This window comes from Cornus florida, unplaced genomic scaffold (genome assembly GCF_030987335.1).
Source record: "Cornus florida cultivar Cherokee Brave unplaced genomic scaffold, ASM3098733v1 CherokeeBrave_3.0.0_Hap2_Chr08, whole genome shotgun sequence".
NCBI classification, from domain to species: domain Eukaryota; kingdom Viridiplantae; phylum Streptophyta; class Magnoliopsida; order Cornales; family Cornaceae; genus Cornus; species Cornus florida.
The window spans coordinates 16964243-16984686 of record NW_026775578.1 but is presented as its reverse complement, the minus strand read 5'-3'; the positions used below and the strand labels follow the sequence as shown (position 1 = coordinate 16984686).

Below are 20444 nucleotides of genomic sequence, written 5' to 3'. Positions count from 1 at the left end.
TAACATAGTATATGATGTGTTTGGTTTGTAATTTCGAAAAAAGTTCTCAATAATTCAAATATATATATATATATATATATTTTTAGAAAGGTATAAAAGACAGTTATCTAAAAATATGTATTTTTACAGCTGAGTTCTCAAAAGAACTGAATCAAGTAGAATTTTTGAACAATTTTTTATTTTTTATTTTTTATTTTTTTTCAATTCAATTCTATGAAAACAGTTACAAATCAAGCCGTCCGAACTCCTCCATTTTCATTTTTGTGAATTTAATTTGCAGATAACATGATCATTGACTAAGTCGCCATCATAATTTATTGAGTTTCGAATATGTCATGCTCATATATATATACATATATTTTGTTTGAGGTTAACTAGGTTAAAAGATTATCTAAATTTGTTCCCTATCCACTGCCAAGTGCACAAAGGGGCAGAGTTCAAAAGTCAAGATTATGAAATAATATTTGATGGATTACTTCTATGTTAGGAGTTTTTGTTTCATATCGGATCAGGATTCTTAGTCTGTCTTGATTATGATGCCGAAGCCAACAAGACTATGAAACTGAGTATTATCTCAACCCTTTGTTTTTTTTTTTTTTTTTTTTTTTTTGCAAAAATAAATTTAGCACAAGCAAGCTATGTTCCCTGAAAGAGGGCACCTGGTATACCCTATAGCTAATTAACTACAAAACTCATACGTGTAGGTGTAGCCTTGGCATCACAGACGACTTTGGTCCGCCTAAGGACGGCTGGTTGGATCAGTTAAGAGATCGACTTGAGCCCAAGCCCAACTTATCATATAACTAAACTCACATTAGTCGGATTAGATATGAGTTGTTCAAGTTTGGTTTGGTATCAAGTTATATAGTAGTCCCTTCGTTTCAAAATAAGTGTCATGTTTTTTTTTTTTGTCCGTTTCAAAATAAGTGTCTATTTTTCTTTTTTAGACAATATATTTTACATTATTCTAAAAATATCCTTTGAGTTTAAATTTCAAACTTCAATATTTAAAACTTAAAAGAGCAACATAGTAATTTTTCAGACAGATAATACATGATCCCACGTGTCCCCTTAAAAATTACTACTCCCCATAAGTGACACTTATATTGAAACGGAGGGAGTACATAGTCTCCAATTCGTGTCGGGTTACTATTATTACCATTGAAAATACCATTACTAAGATCGACATATGTCAGCCTCTAATTTAGACTCCCATTGCTCGTTGTAAATGTCTAATCCGAAAAAACAAGTCCAGCACGATGCCCAAATCTTTCACTAGTGCAAAGTCTGAAGAAATTAGTGGTAAGAGTTATATGATTTTGGGTTGTATTCAAATCATCATATAAATATTTTATTATATTAATTATTATTATTCGTACTAAAAATATATTATAATTACAAAATATTAAACATATGATATAACACGAATTGTGAAACCTGATTAATAAATGGGCACATGACCCTTTGAATTAAAATTTTACATTATTAAGGTCCGTTTATAATAAGAACACTCGTTTTTTAAAAAAATCCAGTAAAATTTAAATTCACTTATCCGCGTTGTGTGTGTTTTGTGCAAGTATTGCGATTTGCGAACCCTCGCAGTGAGACTAGCTTTTCTTTTCCCTGCATAGTAACAAAATACACACTGGATAAGATCTCAAAGAGAGAACAAGAGGCAAGCGAGTGTGGCAATGGCGTCTACAGCAGCTAGTCTGTCTTGGAGTAGTTGTTCCTCATGGTTTCATAGTCATAGCTTAGCCAAAAACATCAATGAAACCACACCAATCTCAGGTAGAGGCTCAGCCATGGTAGTGTTGGCTCAAAAGAAAGCTAAGAAAGCAAGAAAGGTAACAACAAATATATTACACAAAATCAAATGGGTTCGTTTTAATTTTGCTCAAATTTGTATCATTCATCATTTATATGCCTAAATTTCAATGGGTTTCTTTCTGGTGGTGGGTGGGTCACTGGGTCAGATCATTCTGAAGGAGGATGTAGCAGATTTGGGCAAGAAAGGTGAACTTTTGGACGTCAAAGCTGGGTATTACAGAAACTATCTCCTGCCAATGGGCAAGGCCCAGATTGTCACTCCCATTCTTCTCAAGTAATGTTACCATTTGACCATTTTCAGCTACAAATTGTGTTTATTTTCTTTTGTTCATTCTTGTTATATATATATATATATATATATATATATATATATATATATATATATATATTGTGTTCATGGGTACGTAAGCTGTTTGCTAAAATGACTCTGCGATAATTTTGTGAAATGTTTGTATTCACAGCATACATTGGAAGGGATGCTGCCTAGGGTTATTTAATGGGACTTTGGTGGCCAGTAGGTTAATGATGAAATGTGAATTATTTGAATTTAAATTTCATAACATGAGCATGATATAGGATATTTCTCCAAAATATGAACCAAATTGGACACCCTAGGCCATTGAGACAAACACATGATACAATACGAACACAGCTATATATAATTATAAGCTTTTATTTATATGCATTGCTCGAATAAGGCAACTGTAGAAGTTAAATTAAAATTTCAATTTATATACTAAGAATTAGATAATTTAGAAGATCAAGTTATGCGAATATCGTAAAGATTATTATATAATATATGCTACTACTCCGCTGCTTTATGATTACAATTATATTTTTTTCCTATATGAAAAGATCCATTGCATGCTTGACTTGTGTAGACTATGCGAATAATGTCAGTTTTTCTTACAGGAAAAAAAGTTGGAACTTTAAGGTGTTATATTGTTTACAACGTTGTCAGGCGTGGCTATCATTAGACAGTTTGTGTTTGAAAAGACTTGTGTTCGAAATGTCTAGAATGCATCGACCATGTGTCCGAAATAATGAAATTTAATTTTAAATTATGGATACATCCCACAAGTGTCAGACATGTCTCCAGGAATGAATTGTCGATTTTCAATATGAATGTGATACCCTTTTAGAAGTGTCATTTATTCTTTGTACTCTATATTTATGACTATGAAAGGAGAAGCTTAAAGTTGACAGCATAGAAAATAGATGGAACCACCTCCTTTTCTCATCAGTCATCACATCCAATTTAATTTAAATTCTAGTTGAGAATTCCCTTAAAGAACAATAACATCACCTATCACACTATTGTTTAATGAAAAAATAAAAATAAAAGCAAAAATATTAATCTTATTTTTTTTTTAAGAAAGATTTTATATATATATATATATATATATATATATATATATATATATATATATATATGTCCAATATCTAGTGGTGGTGATCCAGTGCTTACTTCATTCTCTTATTCTTTTCTTCCAGGGAAATGCGGATGGAAGAGGAGAGAATAGAGGCTGAGAAAAAACGGGTAATCAAGTACTACATGGATTTATACATCACTAAAACAAGTGCCCCTCTTTCCCCCTTCTCCTCATACGGAAATCATCCCCCCTCTCCCCGAGGAAAAAAAAATCAGTTTTGAGAGATGCTTTTGATATAATATTTCAACAACCCCAGTGGGGCAATGGGTTGGCTACACCAAGAAGTCTGGAGTTCGAATCGTCCTACGCTTAGCCAATGTGTGTGGCTTGAGATAATTGCATGTATCCAAAGGGAACATTCCCGCTCCCAATGGGAGTAAGGCCACTCCATTATCCAAAGAAAATATATATATATAGTGTTCGATGGTGATAGATATGGTTCTGGACATTATTCTTAGTAAGCTGCTGGGTTGGTATCGCCAAAGTCTGATCCCTTATTTATATTCTCTGACATTTAGTATTTGTGAACTTACTACACTAAAGTGCCTACATGATTTGTCCTGCAATAGGATCCTTCCAAGACACACTTTTAGCTTTGGCTTCTTTATTTTTAATGTCCACGTGATGAACTACTTTTTCTTTTTTTCTTTTTCTTTTATTTATTATTATTTTTTTTTTGAGAAAATGATTCCATTACACATCAAAATGAAATTTAGAATTCAAATATACTGGCTCCCCTGCCCCCAGTGTGACCCATCTAGAGCATTGCTATGTGCCTCTAAATGATTAAAAACATAAATGCAGTGATTTTTCTTTCAAATGGTCTTGAATGCCTCATATGTTAATACTTATGTTTCTGTCATTTTCCTTGCCACTATAATCCATTTGATTTAGTGTAATGGCTTTATTAGATTGATTGGGATTTGATAATATCATCTTGTGTGCAGGTAAAAGAAGAGGCACAACAACTTGCTAGAATTTTTGAAACTGTTGGAGCTTTCAAGGTGAAGCGCAAGGGTGGGAAAGGAAAACAGATCTTTGGAACGTGAGTATGATGTAACACAATGTTGAGCAGTTAGTTTAACCATTGTTTGCATATCGTTTCTGATGTATATGTATTCTTGCAGTGTTACTGCTCAAGATCTTGTTGACATAATCAAGGCACAGCTTCAGAGGTGCTTTTGTACTCTCTTTTCAAGCTTTCAAATTTTCAATGTTTTAATACTTTTAATAATATTTCTGAATTTTTAAAAATTGCTTAATTGTACCTGACTTTTCTTTTCTTTTCTTTTTTTCATTTTTTCCTTTTAGTGTTATTTCCATTGGATTCCCAATTTTTGCATTTCTATTGCCAAATAATCTTAAAAACCTGTATTTGCATTCACGGTTACAAGTTGACAGCAGGCCCAGCACACTGATGCAAACAACCACGATGGACAAGCAAGTCTACTTACAGTTGGTCGGATATATTATTAATAGATGAGATACTGTGAAGATGATGATATTGTTCTGTATTATATCTTGATTTCATGAACATGAAAGATTATGGAGAAATTATATCGGCATTCATTCTGATGCCCCTCACTTAGATCCTTCTAGATGACTAATCCAGTCTGTCAGCCAACAAGTAGATAAGGACTGTTTTTTCAATTTTTTTGGCATTTGACATATTCAGGACCTTGAAAAGAATATTTAATCTCATTTCTGCCACCCAAATTTCGGCTTTTTATCGAGCAGCTGGATATTATACATCTTTCAACATGATACCGGTTGAAGTGTAGATAATTAATAATAAATGTCTTTGTGCTGAGTAGGTCTCATTCTCATATCTTCTTTCCTGCTCTTTCCTTTATTCGCAGGGATGTGGACAAACGAATTGTTTCTCTTCCGGAGATCCGGGAAACAGGTGAATATATTGCGGAGTTGAAACTTCATCCAGAAGTCGATGCTCGAGTAAGGTTGAATGTATATGCCAACTAAGGATAGGCACCTTTTGGAGCTCCACTATGTGGATTAAAAATTTTTTTAAGCGGCTCTTGTCAGAGAAGGTACACGATCTTTTGATAAATGGATTCACACTGTAGGGAAAGCATATTTGTACTCACATTTGAATTAACTGATGAAAGGTGTTCGCTGGGTTGCTTAATTAACAAAATGTGTAGTTTGGGAACTTTTGGATCATGATGACTCACAGTTATTGCCACACCGTCCTTTGACTTCAGATTTTTCTCTTTTGTTATGGTTCTCTGATCTCATGGCATTTTCTCTATGATGTCTTTGATAGTGAACTATGTTTTATACCATAGCTTCCAACACTGTTAGTGGGAGACAAAACATACCTTAAATCCATTTGACCTCTAAAACATTTGACCAGAGCTATCAAATGATTTTTCTCAACCCACCCTAAAAAACAGAAATGAAATGAACTAATGGGTTGCTTAGCTTCTCGGTTTATTTTAGGGTAATAGAAACAGTGGATTATTGTTAGCTGGGAAAGGAAAGGAAAAACGAAATGTTGCCTAATTTGTGTCTAGGTTCAATTTGGTTGAAGAAAAGTATTGGGCTGATTCCAGTTATTTTTCAGTTTTGTTTAGATGTGATAACTTTAGCCTAAATAGCTTCATATGAGAAGTTTAAGTGACATAGATGCTTGTTCAAGATTTCAAACAAAGTTGTGATTTTGTTTCTAACAAGAAGCTTTTGTGAGTTCATTCTGATATTGTTCTTCAATTAAGTCAAAAATGATGAAAGCATAATATGTTTAATTTAAAAACAACCCGCAAAATTTTCATCCCTTCAAAATGTTCTTCACCTTACCATTGGACTGTTATTTATAGGACTATCCAAATAAAAGGACTTATGGGGTGAGATATTCATGGTAAAGAATTCATGGAGTTGTCTCTATATTAAGGAGGTTCCTCCCTTGCAGGAGGAACGTTGTCATTACCAAAATTCACATAAATGCGCTCTGGAGGCCACCAATATTTAAGTGTGCGTGTGTGTGTGTTTTTTTATTTTATTTTTTATTTTTATCTGTGAGGAGGTATAATATTAGGTTTACCTGTCCTTGGCCATGTCATTTTTGTGTTCTTTTGTTTATCCTTCTACACCATCTACTGATTGTAGTATTCTTTAAGAAATGCAGATTCACTAAATTTATTCTAGTGCAACCTTTTATGATTATTGAGAGCTTTATTGTTGTTAATAACTTCAACATGAAAAATTATCTTATATAATCACAAGATAATCTCACATAGAAGTAAATGGTCAATCTGATATGATGCTTTTCTGCTTGATTTTTGCCCCCTCTGCTTAACTTTGTTGCGAGAATTGATAATTGAAGAAGGGTGTTGTGATTCAATTTTGTAGTTTTCGCCTGCTGGTGATCAACTATCTCACTACTTTCGTGATCTTCTTACTTCTATTGGTGTAGTTTTAGCTTCTGCTCATTGATTAAGCCGTCTTTCATCTGTCTTATTTTCATAATGAATGAAAGCAATTTTGTGTTCAGTTGAGTGACAGCATTGCTGTTTTGAAGTGATGTAAAACTCTCACCTGTCCGTTCTGTCTCAACTGCCTGTTGCCCCATGAATTCTCCTGACTGGACAGGGACCGTCGAAGCAGTGCAAAATGCAACCCCCCTAAGCATTTTATAGAAATTCCTTTTGTGGTTGCTATCCGGTTTGGTTTGTTATATCGTTGTGGCCACCTCGTATGATTGACATGGTCAAGTGACGATTCAAAGTTGCAGTGAGACTTAAAGATGGATGATAGGAAACAGTTGTGGATACCTAATGTCATCCAATCTAGCAAACTAGGATCCCCAGGTAGTGAGCAGTATAAGAAATTAAGAAGTGACTGCAATTAGTTGAATGCAGGGTGCTTTGTCTTGTGAAAACTTTGTTGGTGAGGGGTGAGGTTATTTGAACATCCTCTGTACTATCTACTAGTATTTTTTTTTTTTTTTTGGATCATGGCAAGAATGTTAGGAGTTAGTTTTTAGAGAGGGAAGGGTGCAAGGTTTGAACACAAATTACTCAGACAACACGGCACTTGCGACTAGTATATCTGGTCATGAATTTGATGCCCACCTAAATGCATAGAAGCTCCTCACCAGAATAGATTTTCCTTTTCCTTGGTCATAGTTTTTTTTTATTTATATTGAGAATTGGCTTTTCAAAATCTGAGCAGTGAGGCAAATATGACGAAAGGTGTTTGTTATAAATGAGACGAAAATTAGGTTTAGTACCCATTAGTAGACACATATATAAACTTAAGACCCGCGAGAAAGATTAGTTGAAATAGAAGGTAAGAGACTGAAAGGGCAAGCAAAAATAGAATGGAGTGAGCTATATTTATGGTAGGTGAAATAACATGTAATAGAATTTAGGAAAAAAAGAAAAACATGTAATAGAAAATACGGAGAGAGAATTCATATGGCAGATTTCATTCATAGGATTAAGTAAATAAAATTATGTTTACTCTGATCTAAACATAATCGCATTCTTTGCAAACAAAAATTATTTATTTATTCATTATTTCCACATCACGAGAGAGAGAGAGAAGAATAATGAAACTCTGACTCTGAATAGTTGGGGCCATTTTCTTGAATCAGAAAGGAATTTGAGATCCAAAAATAGAACATTCCTAAAATGAATTGACCACTACAATATGGTGTGGAAATTGGAAAAGAGTGGGAAAAGCATGATTCTCTGTTGTGATTGGAAAGGGATACCATTCATCGAATCTGTTGCATCTGAAAGAAAGAGGTGGTAAAGGATTGCAACTTTATTTTTCGTCATGGAACTGGACTAAATCATTTTATATCAGAAAATAATTTATTTAGGAAGACTTAAAAAAACTCACTATGAGTGTGGCATAATGATAGAATCATACGTATTCATTTTAAAAATACATCATTCTATTATTGTGTCACATCAGGAGGTAAGTATTGTATCTTAAAAAGACAATCTTATGAAATTGTTAAATTAACATAAAGTTTTCCGTCATGAATTTATTCGATACACGCAGTTTTGAGATGATATAAACACTTCAATAATTATAAATAAAAATTAACAAAAAATAAAAATAAAAATCATGTGGAAAGCATTGTAATAAAATTATTAGAAGACCAAAAAACATAAATAAATTAATTAATTAAAAGGAGAGATTAGAAGAAAAGATAATACTTCAGTTCAACTTGGTGGGCCCATTTGACATTTTCTAAACAGCAATCAACTTCTATTGTGCTATTGGCAGGCCCAATCTAGTTATTAAATTGTTGAGTAATTTTTGTCGGTCATTTGGGCCTTTTGTTTTATGGGATTGATGATCATAGGTCATGTCAGTATTGCCACCGGCCATCGCTGTGCTAAAATAGCTTTTCATATCCCAAGCCCGAAGAGATAACTATATTCTTGTCTTTTCATTCTCTCATTTTTTTAAAAAAATAATCCTAAGTAAGATTAGATACCACATAACACGCACATATATTTATTTATATAGACACAGACATATTTATTTATAAAATTAGATACCACATAACACATACACACACTTTCAATTATGCATGTGAACTTAATTATTCTAATTAAATCATGTTTCAACACATTATTTCAAATTATAATATTAAAATAATTTTTAACATAATTAAATCTAATTTTAATGTATGGTGTTTTACACTAGAGGATCATGACTCGATTATAAGGAGTAGTTTCCATAGGATATGGTCAAATTATTTTTAGTCAATGTTACGGTGAGGAATTAGGGCATATCTGTTGATAGATGGGCATTTCTTTTATTCTGTTTTGACATATTAAGGGAAAATAAATAAATAAATTTGTGGTTATTAATTTTCTTCTCCAATTTGAAAACCTGCAGTATTGATGACCAACCAGTTGTCAAATCGTCAAAACATGCCACCTCAAGATTGTGTAGTGGCACCAATAGGATGTTAATTTACTGAATTACCCCTGGAACCCATTCGCATTTGAGTAGTTGTCAAATATTCACATTCACTGGCGATAGCAGCTGGCTAGTAAAAGTGTGACAAATAAGGAAACCTTTATATATATATATACACACATAATTATGTGTATATATATATATCTAGTAATGTTCTCTTGTTTACTTAAAAAATTCATTCGCACTATACATAATGTTAAAAAGATTGTTACCAAAATAAGATAACAATCACATCCAACTATCAACTATCATAATGCATAATGTGAATAAATTTTTTCTTGTAAGAGATTATTTCATGTATATATATATATATATATATTAGTTGTTATTAGATAAGAATTGAATAATCATAGAGAATATAGAAGATTATATTGACAAGGTAGCTAGCCATGTGCCAATGTCAATGACCCCTCTCTCTCTCTCTCTCTCTCTCTCTCATTGTATTTGGACATCTCACACAATGTGCGTTCACATGCTTAGCTTACCAATTTTCACTAAAACGTGCACAAACACATAAGAGACTCTCTCTCTCTCTCTCTCTCTCTCTCTCTCTCAACACTAAAACACCTGCTAACATTTAATCTACACTTAATACAAAAGTTAGTGACCTAATCCTGACCTACCAAAACCCCCAAATAAATAAAAGAGAAAGAGAAAAAATGGGTATTCAGGATTGTCCTTCTATATACATCATACCCAACTGTTTTTGTAGATAAGAGAATAAACCCTAATTTTGGTATATGAATGGACAATTAACACTGTGAGGTTGGACCCAACTAATATACTAAGATATCATTTCAAATTAGTTGAGTAACTTTAGAAGTAAGGGATGCTTCAGTTGATTTGAGTAATTAGGTACAATGGATGGGCTACCTTTGAGTAACTAAGTACAAGTGAGGTGAACCATTGATTAATAATAAGAAGGAAAAAAACAGAAGTGACACATTATTTTATATATATATATATATCTACACACACATGACACATGAATACAAATGCTTTTGAGCTTATCTACACACACAGATGTCTTTATATGTATGAATGAAAAATAAGTAGAGATGGATAAATATGGGAAAGGCAGTTACCAATTCATGTTCCTAACCATTTATTCTTGTCATTTAATGGAACAAACGTAGAGTGAGTTTTTTTTTATAGCTTTATTGCAGTAATCAAAAGCAAGAGGAACCTAATCCACGACTTTTAGTTGTGGTGCTGGTGATGCCAAAAAACCCCTACCCATTCCCCATTCCCCATTCCCCATCACTCTCTCACACACACACACTCACACAATGTTACGCATCGCTCTCCCACTAACAAAGAACAAAAACCAAAATTTTAAAGGTTAAAAAATAAAGATGCCTCATCAGTACTCACTTTTCGTGAATCAAAGGCAACCAACAACACTAACCACTTACTCAAAGAATTCAACTTCAACAAGTAGATCACCAATATGGAACCCAATAAAAAACTATTCAAAGAATTGGAAACTATGAATAATAGTACTAAAACTTAATATATAATGATAATAATTCACATTGATCCAATTTGATGACCCTTTATTCTTAGTAATGGCAATCCACCAAGGCCGGGGAGGAGAAGACTAGATGTTGCTGGTTGGATGCAAACTGAAACTTGGAGTCCCGGTGATCGTCTTCTGGTGCAGGAAGGTTAAGATCCAGTGACAGTACATGCCTAATTGGCTTCTCATCTTCATGAGACTGGATAGTAGTGTTTGTGTCGAGTCGAGTGTTTGTATGAGTCCTGTGTCGCCTCATGTGACCACCCAAAGCTTGCCCTGATGAGAATTCCGCGCCACAAATGGAGCACTCGTGAACCTTGGCCTTGTTGCTATTCATGTGTTGTTGGTGCTGAGAGGGTTTATTGACGATTTGAAGAGGGAGAGGTGGGCTGATGTTAATGAAATGTCCCTCTTCGATAATATTGTTGTGATGATCATCATGATCAAATGGTGGCATGGACATGACTTTCTTCTCTTCCGCCGCCATGGCTTTGGGCTTCTTGTGACTCGCCCTGTGACCGCCTAGAGCTTGGAACGATGGAAAAGTCCGGTTACAAGTCTTGCATTCGTAGACATAGATGCCGGTGCCGCCAGTTGTCGCGGTGGCCATGGCTAATCTTGGATGATGATCAGTACTACTAAACTTCTCAATCTTGGCCTTCTTCTCCACTTGCCTTGGACCAACACCTTGTGCTAAGAGAATTAGGCAATTCGCCATGTCTTCCTCTTCATCCGTGGTTGTAGAAAACTCTCCAGAGGTTGTAGGAGAAGGAGTTGAATAACAAACATCTCCGCCTCCTCCACCGCCGCCGCCGCCGCCGCCTCCAGATGAGCTAGAGCTCGTGACAGCCATGCCAAATGGGGACAAAGGCCTTGAACGCTTGGTACGCTTACCTTTAACGACGATGGTGTGATCATTGGAACCTGTGAATTCTTCTATGGCTTCCATAAGCTTAGAGAAATGGAAATGGAAAATTGATGAATTGAGAAGACAAGCAAAGTGAGAAAGCACAGAGGGCTAATATATATAGTGAAGAGGAAGAGAGTGGTGAGATAGTGGGTGGTGTTGTTTATATATATATATATATATAGTGAATGGGTAGGCAAGTGTTTGGAGTCAAAAAGCCGCCCCTGTGAACAGTTACCGTGAACTAGTCTGCCACCAATATTATGTAATGTATCTTCCTTGCGTTTCTAACTTAATTAAAACAAGCGCTTTTAACATGACTTTGTTTTCCTTTTTACGCATTTTTAATGTGCCTAGAATGTTAATTACACTAGCTTTTAATTAATGTTATTCTCGCAACTGCTAAGTTACTCCTACAAATTCCACAATTAATTGACAAACTATATGGTTAAAAAATTGAAATGAACGACTTGTTTGTTTATAGAGTGCAGTACTATTAATGATGAATTAATTGTCGAAATCTATACTATCAATTTAAATTGTTAAAAGGTCAAATAGGTGGGCTGACACTTTTTTTTCGAAACAGTTTTGACAAGTTCATTTTGATCCGGAAGAATCATTTTCGATCAGAAACGAAAAACTTGGTAAATATCTTCACTGTTGAGGATTGAATTTTCACATTCAAAACCCTAAACTCACATTTTTCTGAATTGTTGAATATTTCGGAATTTTGGTAGAAGTCTAAAAAGACTCGAAGTTTTCTAATATTTAGATTGATTTGTAAATTGTTGGATTCATCTCAATATTCATAATTTTCAATTTGTGAGCTATGAACAGTTTATTGGGACTTGACTTATTTAATAGATGAAATTGGACGGTTACGATTATTGAAAGTATAGTTGGTTGGAGAGGAAGGTAAACGAAGGTGAAGTTAGGGTAAGAATAGGTGTGAAGAAAGGTTGGAGATATCGTTTTAGGTCGATTTCACAATCTCTTTATCACAGTTAGGCAAGCAAGTCACGAATAAAACAACCATTAAAGCAAAGGGATTGCACGTTAAAGACATGCTGCCCCTCATTCACTCCATGTCCTCTTAAAGAAAAGTACCAATTTAGAGAGAGAGAGAGAGAGAGAGAGATGCAAGCTACTATGAGGTGGTGTGTGACTGTGTGAGAAATCACTGAGATTCGGTTGGCTTTCAAGCAAGCCCATTACTTTCTTTTTTTTTCCTCAACGATTCTCTTAATCTAATTGAAATTGTATTGTATTGCAAGCCTGGTGCCTGCCACGAGACTCTCTCTCTCTCTCTAAAACTCTCTCCCTTTCTCTCTCTAAAACACACAGTGTCTCTCTCTGATCCAAATCTGGTGAGAGAATAAGGGGGTAGTAGGGTAGGGCGACACAGATGAGTGCCCACGTCAAGTGGGTTTTCAGCCGTGAGGTGAGGAGTGTACCCACCACACATGTACCTGTCATATAAGGACACATGGTGATTAGTGACCATTGTTTTATGAGTGTTCTAAGTCGCTTAATTGATTTTTTCTCCATATATTAACTTCATTCCATTTGATTTATTGATAACTAAAAAAAAAAAAAAAGAAAAAAAAAAAACCTATTTTAAATCACACCTTATTTAGTTAAGATCATTTTCCTGCTTCCTAAGTAATTACCTAAACTTAGGTGTGACACTACAAAATGCAAAATTGGCCTCATACTTTAGTGGTTGCAACCCGAACTTAGGTACACAGCTGTATTTATCTACTAGAGAATGCAAATCTGGCCTCATACTTATTTGAATAAATAGCATAGCTTTTATTGGACAATTGCATTATAAATCCAAAAAATAATAGCATAATTAATATTAATTTAATATGTGGCTGAGAAATTAGAGTGGTGTTTCTTAGTGACAAAATAGAAAGAGAAAGCAGGTGTATGAAGATCAATTTAAAAATCAACTAAAAGTAACATGAAATGAAGTAATTATAAATAATTCTTAAAAATATAATATAATAAAAGAAATGACTCGTGATAAAACTATGGACTAAAGGAGGGAATTTATATGTCTAACTCCATTTAAATTTATATATATTGTTTCCTGAATCATATTAATTTATTTAATATAAAGGTTGTTAATGATAGTGACTAGTATTATATATATTTATCTCAATATATTCAATGAAACATTCATCAATCTTCAGGTGATATCTCTTCTTCATTCCAATGGAGAGATGGCTAATAGGAATTTTAGTGGGTGGGTAAGGATGTTGGAAGAGCATGTTAATGTCTTATCTATATGTGTATATATATATACACATATAGACTTCTATATATATATACACACACACACACACACCACATTGTTAAACTTCCAACATAACATACAAAGATAAATAGCATCTAACCGGAAGGGGGAGAGATTAATTGATGATCTGATTTTTCTGTGATAGTATATTATCTCTCTCTCAATGTGTGTGTGAGAACATGGTATTAGGTACATGCATCAATCAATTTTCAAAGACCAGTTACAAAAACGTTCATAACTCAGCAACAAAGAAAAAAGAAAAAGTTTTAACCAGAAAAAAAAATAAATAAAAAAAAATAAAAATAATAATAATAATAATAATAATTAAAATTTGAGCTTGCTCTCTCACATTAATAATGGATACAAGTGGTTAGAGGAGTGTTAAGGACATTCGCTAGTTATAATTTTTTATCCTTAACGGATGCATAATGTAGTTTTTACGTGAACTTCATATATGTAATCAAACGGCCGAAAATGAACGGTCACAATTGTCCTTGGTTTTCTTGTGTGACTTAAAATTAACTATTCATGCCAAATAATTGAGAAACTGAGAAAGCATAGTCACGTAAAGTGGTGTAAATGGAACCTAAGCACACATAATATGCTTAATATTTACTCTAAAGCAATGTCGAGCTTTCGGAATCTTTTTACATGCTAAAGTGAACTTCACATATTCCCTCTGCTAGTTACAATTTAGTACAATTTGTTTATTACCAAGCCGCCAGATTTTTTTATACACGACAGCCCTCCTACTTAAAAAGTAATTTAATTACAATTTTATAGGGACAATAATTTCATTACATTAAGTTCCCTTAAAATATTTTTATAAAATATATATATATATATATATAAATTTCTAGTATTGAATAAATATTTACGTCGAGATTCAGGTCAATTCCATTGAGTGGGATGTGTAAAATAATTTGTTGAAAATTGATTGGTAAATTATTTTTATAAATTTATATTTTTAATATTTTTCTTTTCAAATATTTTAGGATAACTATATATATATATATATATATATATATATATATATATATATATATTTAAATTATTTTAAATGTGTCCAAACAGAGCCTAAATGGCTGTTTCAGCAACTCCGCAATCCCCATGTAACGAGGGGTTTACCAAAGCAGTCACTTTGGTTGAATATATATATTTAACAACTTCAAAATTTTTAATTAATAGAAAAGTAGGTATATATATACACATCATCATCAACGCACAAATATGAGAATATATAAAAAATTAAAAAGTCAAAGAAACGCAGAGGAACCACACAATTAACCCATCTCAATTCTAATCAATATGTATATTTTGTTTGCACTCACAACCTCTCGCATGGGGCGAGTCCTTTTCATGTGAAAAGAAACCGTAAAAAATTGTTATGTTTAAGCAAAAGTCATGGATATGATTTGGTCTTTTTTTTTTTTTTTTTTTATTGGTAACAAAATTTGTCTTTTGTTCTTTTGTGTAACGGCAATGTATGATGTATAATTTTTTTTTTTTTTTTTTTTTTTTTATCTTCAATAATATATTAAGATATACTGTAACGTCACCAATGAATTATTATGTATTTTACACATTTCATTTCTCCTCTTTATTTCTCATTCCATTAAAGAATCAACTAAATATTATATAGGGTTTAGGCATAAAACAACTAATGGAGTTAAAAATAGATAATTCAAATTTTTTGTGCACAAAAAAAAAAATATATATATATATATATATATATATATATATATATATAGACAGGAGATGCTCTTAGTTTAAAATACTTTTTTTTTTTGTAAAATATACACGGTCACGTATGATTGTGTAAATTTTTTTTATTGACATGTGTAAAATTGTTGTACATTTTACGCAAACTTTTTATACAGCCACATTATTATATTTCTTTCTCCTCCTTCTCTCATTCCATTAACAAAACAACCTTATATTAAATAAGTTTGTAAAAATTATATACATAACGCACACAATCTTTTTACAAAGCCACATCAGCATATTTCCTTCTCCACCTGTTCCCCTCCTCCAACCCTATATTAACGAATCAACCCTATATTAAATAAGTTTGTAAAAATTATGTGGGGTCCAAGCATGACACATACAACCTTTTTACGCCATATGAGCATATTTCATTTATCCTTCCTCTTTCTCATTCCATTAACGAATTAAATTATATATTAAGTAGATTTGTAAAAATTATGTGAAGTCCAAACATGACACACATAACCTTTTTACACATTCAAGCATATTTTCTTTCTCCCCCCTCTTTCTCTTTCCATTAACTAATCTCCCTCTTTCTCTTTCCATAACGAATCAACCATAAAAATTATGTAAAATCTATACACAACACTTATTGGTTATTATTTAGGGATTTATTTTTACACAAAATGTATAAAACAATTGCTCAAACTAAAAATAAATAATTCAAAATTTTTGTATAAATTTATTATGACATATCATATTTACAAAAAATATATATATATACACAAAGATTGTAGATGATTTTATTATTATTATTTCTCAACCAATTTTTTTTAAAAAAATAATGATATTACAATCAACTAGTTAAAACGAAATGAGGAATTAAGAACTCATCATCCGTTGAATATGTTCATCTCGAATTCACATAACGAAGCACATTCAACAGATGGAAAGTCGTCCGGCTATCCATTTCGTTTTAGCACTCCAACTATCATCTATAATGTCATGGTCAAATCTTTAAATATAAATAACTAAAATAAAGGGGAGACTAAGCAAATCAAATGAATCAAACAAGTCAAGTTAGACATAGTTAGGCATTAAAACACAAATTATGGGTCATGATTGTAAACTACTCTGTATAATTATTCGTGTCAAATATTACTTATAAATAAACATACAATAATATTTGTATGAGAATATTAAACACAAATCATAATTTCAATAAATTAAATAAATAGAGATCAAACTTTATAGAGATAAAGTCAAATGTTGTATAGAAATCGATTTCTCTCTCTTAATCTTTTGCACGCATAAGTGGTGTTTCATTAGTCTGTATAATTAATGAGAAATATGCACTTTATATAATATAAAGACAGAGAGAGAATCAATTTCCTTTAATAATCCTAATTTTGCTTTCCATCAAAATAAGGAACAAATAGAAAAGCATTTCCCTAATAATTAATTACCAAAAGGAAAATGATTCTTGCACCAAATACTTGCAGTGAATTGGTAGACCTATTTTTTTTAATTGGTCAATTATGTAACAAATAAGGAAGTAGAACCTTCCACTTTATTGTATTTAGTATAAATAATCAATTAAAAATTATAATATTCACTGTAAGTATCACTCACTCTTACCAAAAAGATAATTTTTTAGTTGACCAAATAATATAATATTAATCTAATAAGTAATAAAATATATTACATTTTTGTCATAATTAATAAATAATTTATGTACCCAGATGAGTAGTGAGGTGATAGTAGGAATAGTTTAATTACTAAGAAATTAATTGAGAACCAAGTGTTAAAGAGCGGTAAGAAATGGCAGAGCAAAAAGTGAAGAGGAGTGGAGTTGATGAGAAAGGGCAGATATATTGTTGGTGGCGTAACAAAATAATTGGGTTGGTTGTGGGAGGCACGTAAGGTTGGGTGGCACTGCTACGCCACCGTTACGCCGTTGTTGTTTCGGTGGTTGGACAACTAAATTATGCCATGGCTCTATTTTCTTCCTCCACTATCATTGTCCATATTCAGCACCCTATATATATATATATATATATATATATTTGGTAACAAAATGACAAAAGTAACCTCTCCCAAACAAAATAACTAAAAAAACCAACAACCACTTCTCTAAGTTGATGGCTGTGTTGAGAAGCAGAGTGAAGGGTCGACTAACAAATTTCAAGTCCTCTACCCCGCCCCGCACCTATATATATATATATAATGATGGACTAGAGAATTGTAAGAGAGTCCGCGGTCTTAAACAACAACAATAATATATAATGAAGTATCATTAGAAATTTAGTGTAGCATTTTTAAGAACTGCACACCAAAGTTTGAAATATTTTTAAAATTCTCACAAAATTTATAAGTAATTTTATAAATAAATAAATAAAATTAGCAGCTGTCCCTATGAGACTTTACTACATATGTGTGTGTGTGTGTGTATATATATATAGAATATTGTGCTACATATGTATGCCTGATAATAATGTACATTTTAGTTTGACTTTTAAATTTTTGGGGTGTATTATTGTATTTTCTCACTTGTGATTTAGCTCTAATTCTATAGATATAATAGGGACAGCCCTATATTATCATTATGTGCCCTTTGACCTTTTTTTGTATCTTTGGAAACTGTTTTTTATTTTAAATTTTTTGAAAATAAAAAGATGTACAAAAATTTTTGTTTCTAAATTATTGAGAACTATTTCACCAAGCATATCCCAAATTTTTAGTTAACTACGTAAATCCTCACATTACTTGCTTTTTTCTATTAATTTTGAAAACAGTCTTTTAATTTCTAAATTATTGAGAACTATTTCAGAATTGTAAATCAAACGGATCCTAAATTTTTAGTTAATTACGTAAATTGGCGCATTATTATTCCCTTTTTCTATTAATTTTTGCGATGCATCTTCATGTTTAGGAGGAAATAGAATGATGTATCTGTCTATGACTTTTGTTAAAGCTATATGAGCTTTTGATACTTGTGCCACTCCCACGGAAGGAGGCATAGAGAAGCTTCGGAGCCACTCATACGAATAACATGTTTGTTGCAACTTGCAACTACTTTTAGTAACAAACAATCACCTTTCTTAGTTTTTTTTCCCTTCATGGTTGTTCACTTGAGCTAACTGTAACTAACTTTGAAAAGGATTGTTAAGAGTACTGATTCATTTGGAATGTTGATGCTCTATTCAAAAGTCAACAACATATAAATAGTGTTTGATTTTCACAAAAGGGCAGATTACTTACTCCAAACAAATCAGAAAATGATAAACGTATACAAAAAAAGTAGTCTATGATGAAACTCTATTTTCCAAGTTTTTCAAAAAAAAAAAAAAAAAAAAGCTTTTCAAAAAAAAAAAAAAAAAAAGTCTATAATGATATTATGCGACACATATGTTCAATTAGCTTCTTAGTTTGTCCTTCACATTTCTCAATTTTGGTCAATGTGTTTTAATTTAATTCGACTTAAATGGTTTTGAGAAATTGCATTACAAAATATTACTATATGCGAACGTGGAATTATCATTTCATACGTCTCCTTTTTTTCCCGTGCATAATGAAAATATTCTCATTATGAACTGAGTAGGGCTAGTGTATTTATAAGAAATATCTAACTTTTCTGTAAAAGATCTTTTCTTAACAAACCTTATATTTTTTGTGGAGGTTCTATCCGTAAAAACGCTCTTTAATGAAACCATATGTGCGGTAAAGGGCAAATCTAATGCACAAAAATTCCCGCCAATGCGGGGTCCAGCAGGAATTATGTAATCAGCTTTGAGCATTCATAATAGACTAACAAAATTCTGTTTGATGATTTCTTTTCTTTTTTTCTTTTTTCCTTTTTCTTTCCTGTTAAGTATTGTTTCTGCTAGTCTTTATCAGATCTATAAAGGCCCAGTGGATGACCCAACAATTGATGATAGGGATAATTTGGTTTTCATTTAACACGTGACCAATCTGCCAATATATACTTTCTTTTTTCTTTTTCTTTTTTAATATAAAAATATCTGAAACTCTTAGCTAACATACCATGCAAAGCTTGTTTGACATGAATATATATACATTCTTCTGATTGAATTTCATTAACTTTTTACTCAGATTTGTTTCTCTATATATATGCAGTGCCTACTGTGAAAATTTAGTTCCCAAACATTTATAAATTATACAATAAAAAATGATTTAGAGTAAGACAGTCAGTATAGATCGATCATTGTAATAACAATTCGACTGTTGAGCTCCTTATTCTATAGTTACTTCACACACACACATATATATATATTAATCTAAGATCTTCTTGATGCTCTCTCTAATTCCACCTTTTCTCGGTACGTATTTACACTTCATAGCATTCTTGACACACTCATTTGTCTTTCATCTTACTCAATTTATCATTCACTCAAAGAAGTTTCCCATCTTTTTAGATGGCATATAAGAGGTATTGTGCAAGTCACCTTTTTTTAATTCAAATTCAAAGCATAACATTTAGTAGTCATTTGAATCAAATGACTCAGAATGTTGTTGATGATTTGATTTTCATATTCATTAATCACTAGACTAAACCACACCAGAGAAGCTATGGCAAAACCATGGTTACTTCCTTGTCATGTGATTAAAAAACCATTTTAGGCCTTTAGTGAAGTTTTCATCTGCCCTAATTTTATACTTACATTTTTTTGTCTCTATAAATGTAACTAATAATTAACTATCTAATCGTATTACACTACAATTGCCGTGTTGTCTACATTGTTAGGTTTTTTCTCTTGTCTG

The 20444-nt window shown here is 32.2% G+C and overlaps 2 protein-coding genes across 2 annotated transcripts; one reads left to right on the top strand and one right to left on the bottom strand.

The window, feature by feature from the left end:
- The first annotated feature begins 1585 nt into the window (after positions 1–1585).
- LOC132269699 (large ribosomal subunit protein bL9c) lies at positions 1586–5484 on the top strand. The gene is made up of 6 exons (XM_059770956.1): positions 1586–1847; positions 1977–2104; positions 3325–3370; positions 4211–4308; positions 4391–4438; positions 5123–5484. The coding sequence occupies exons 1-6, from the start codon at positions 1692–1694 to the stop codon at positions 5241–5243; spliced, it is 597 nt and encodes a 198-aa protein (XP_059626939.1). The 5' UTR covers positions 1586–1691; the 3' UTR covers positions 5244–5484.
- A 5231-nt stretch (positions 5485–10715) lies between these two features.
- On the bottom strand, positions 10716–11883 carry LOC132269697 (zinc finger protein ZAT5). Its single transcript, XM_059770954.1, has one exon. It carries the CDS (start codon positions 11693–11695, stop codon positions 10790–10792), a length of 906 nt encoding a protein of 301 aa, XP_059626937.1. The 5' UTR covers positions 11696–11883; the 3' UTR covers positions 10716–10789.
- Positions 11884–20444: the final 8561 nt, after the last annotated feature.

What these genes read in the sequence shown, in the direction of transcription:
- LOC132269697 (XM_059770954.1), bottom strand. Translation starts at nt 11,695, where the DNA reads ATGGAAGCCATAGAAGAATTCACAGGTTCCAATGATCACACCATCGTC.
- LOC132269699 (XM_059770956.1), top strand. Translation starts at nt 1,692, where the DNA reads ATGGCGTCTACAGCAGCTAGTCTGTCTTGGAGTAGTTGTTCCTCATGG. An exon ending in AAGCTAAGAAAGCAAGAAAG is followed by an intron (nt 1,848 to 1,976) that starts GTAACAACAAAT and finishes TCACTGGGTCAG; the next exon opens with ATCATTCTGAAGGAGGATGT. An exon ending in TAGAGGCTGAGAAAAAACGG is followed by an intron (nt 3,371 to 4,210) that starts GTAATCAAGTAC and finishes TCTTGTGTGCAG; the next exon opens with GTAAAAGAAGAGGCACAACA.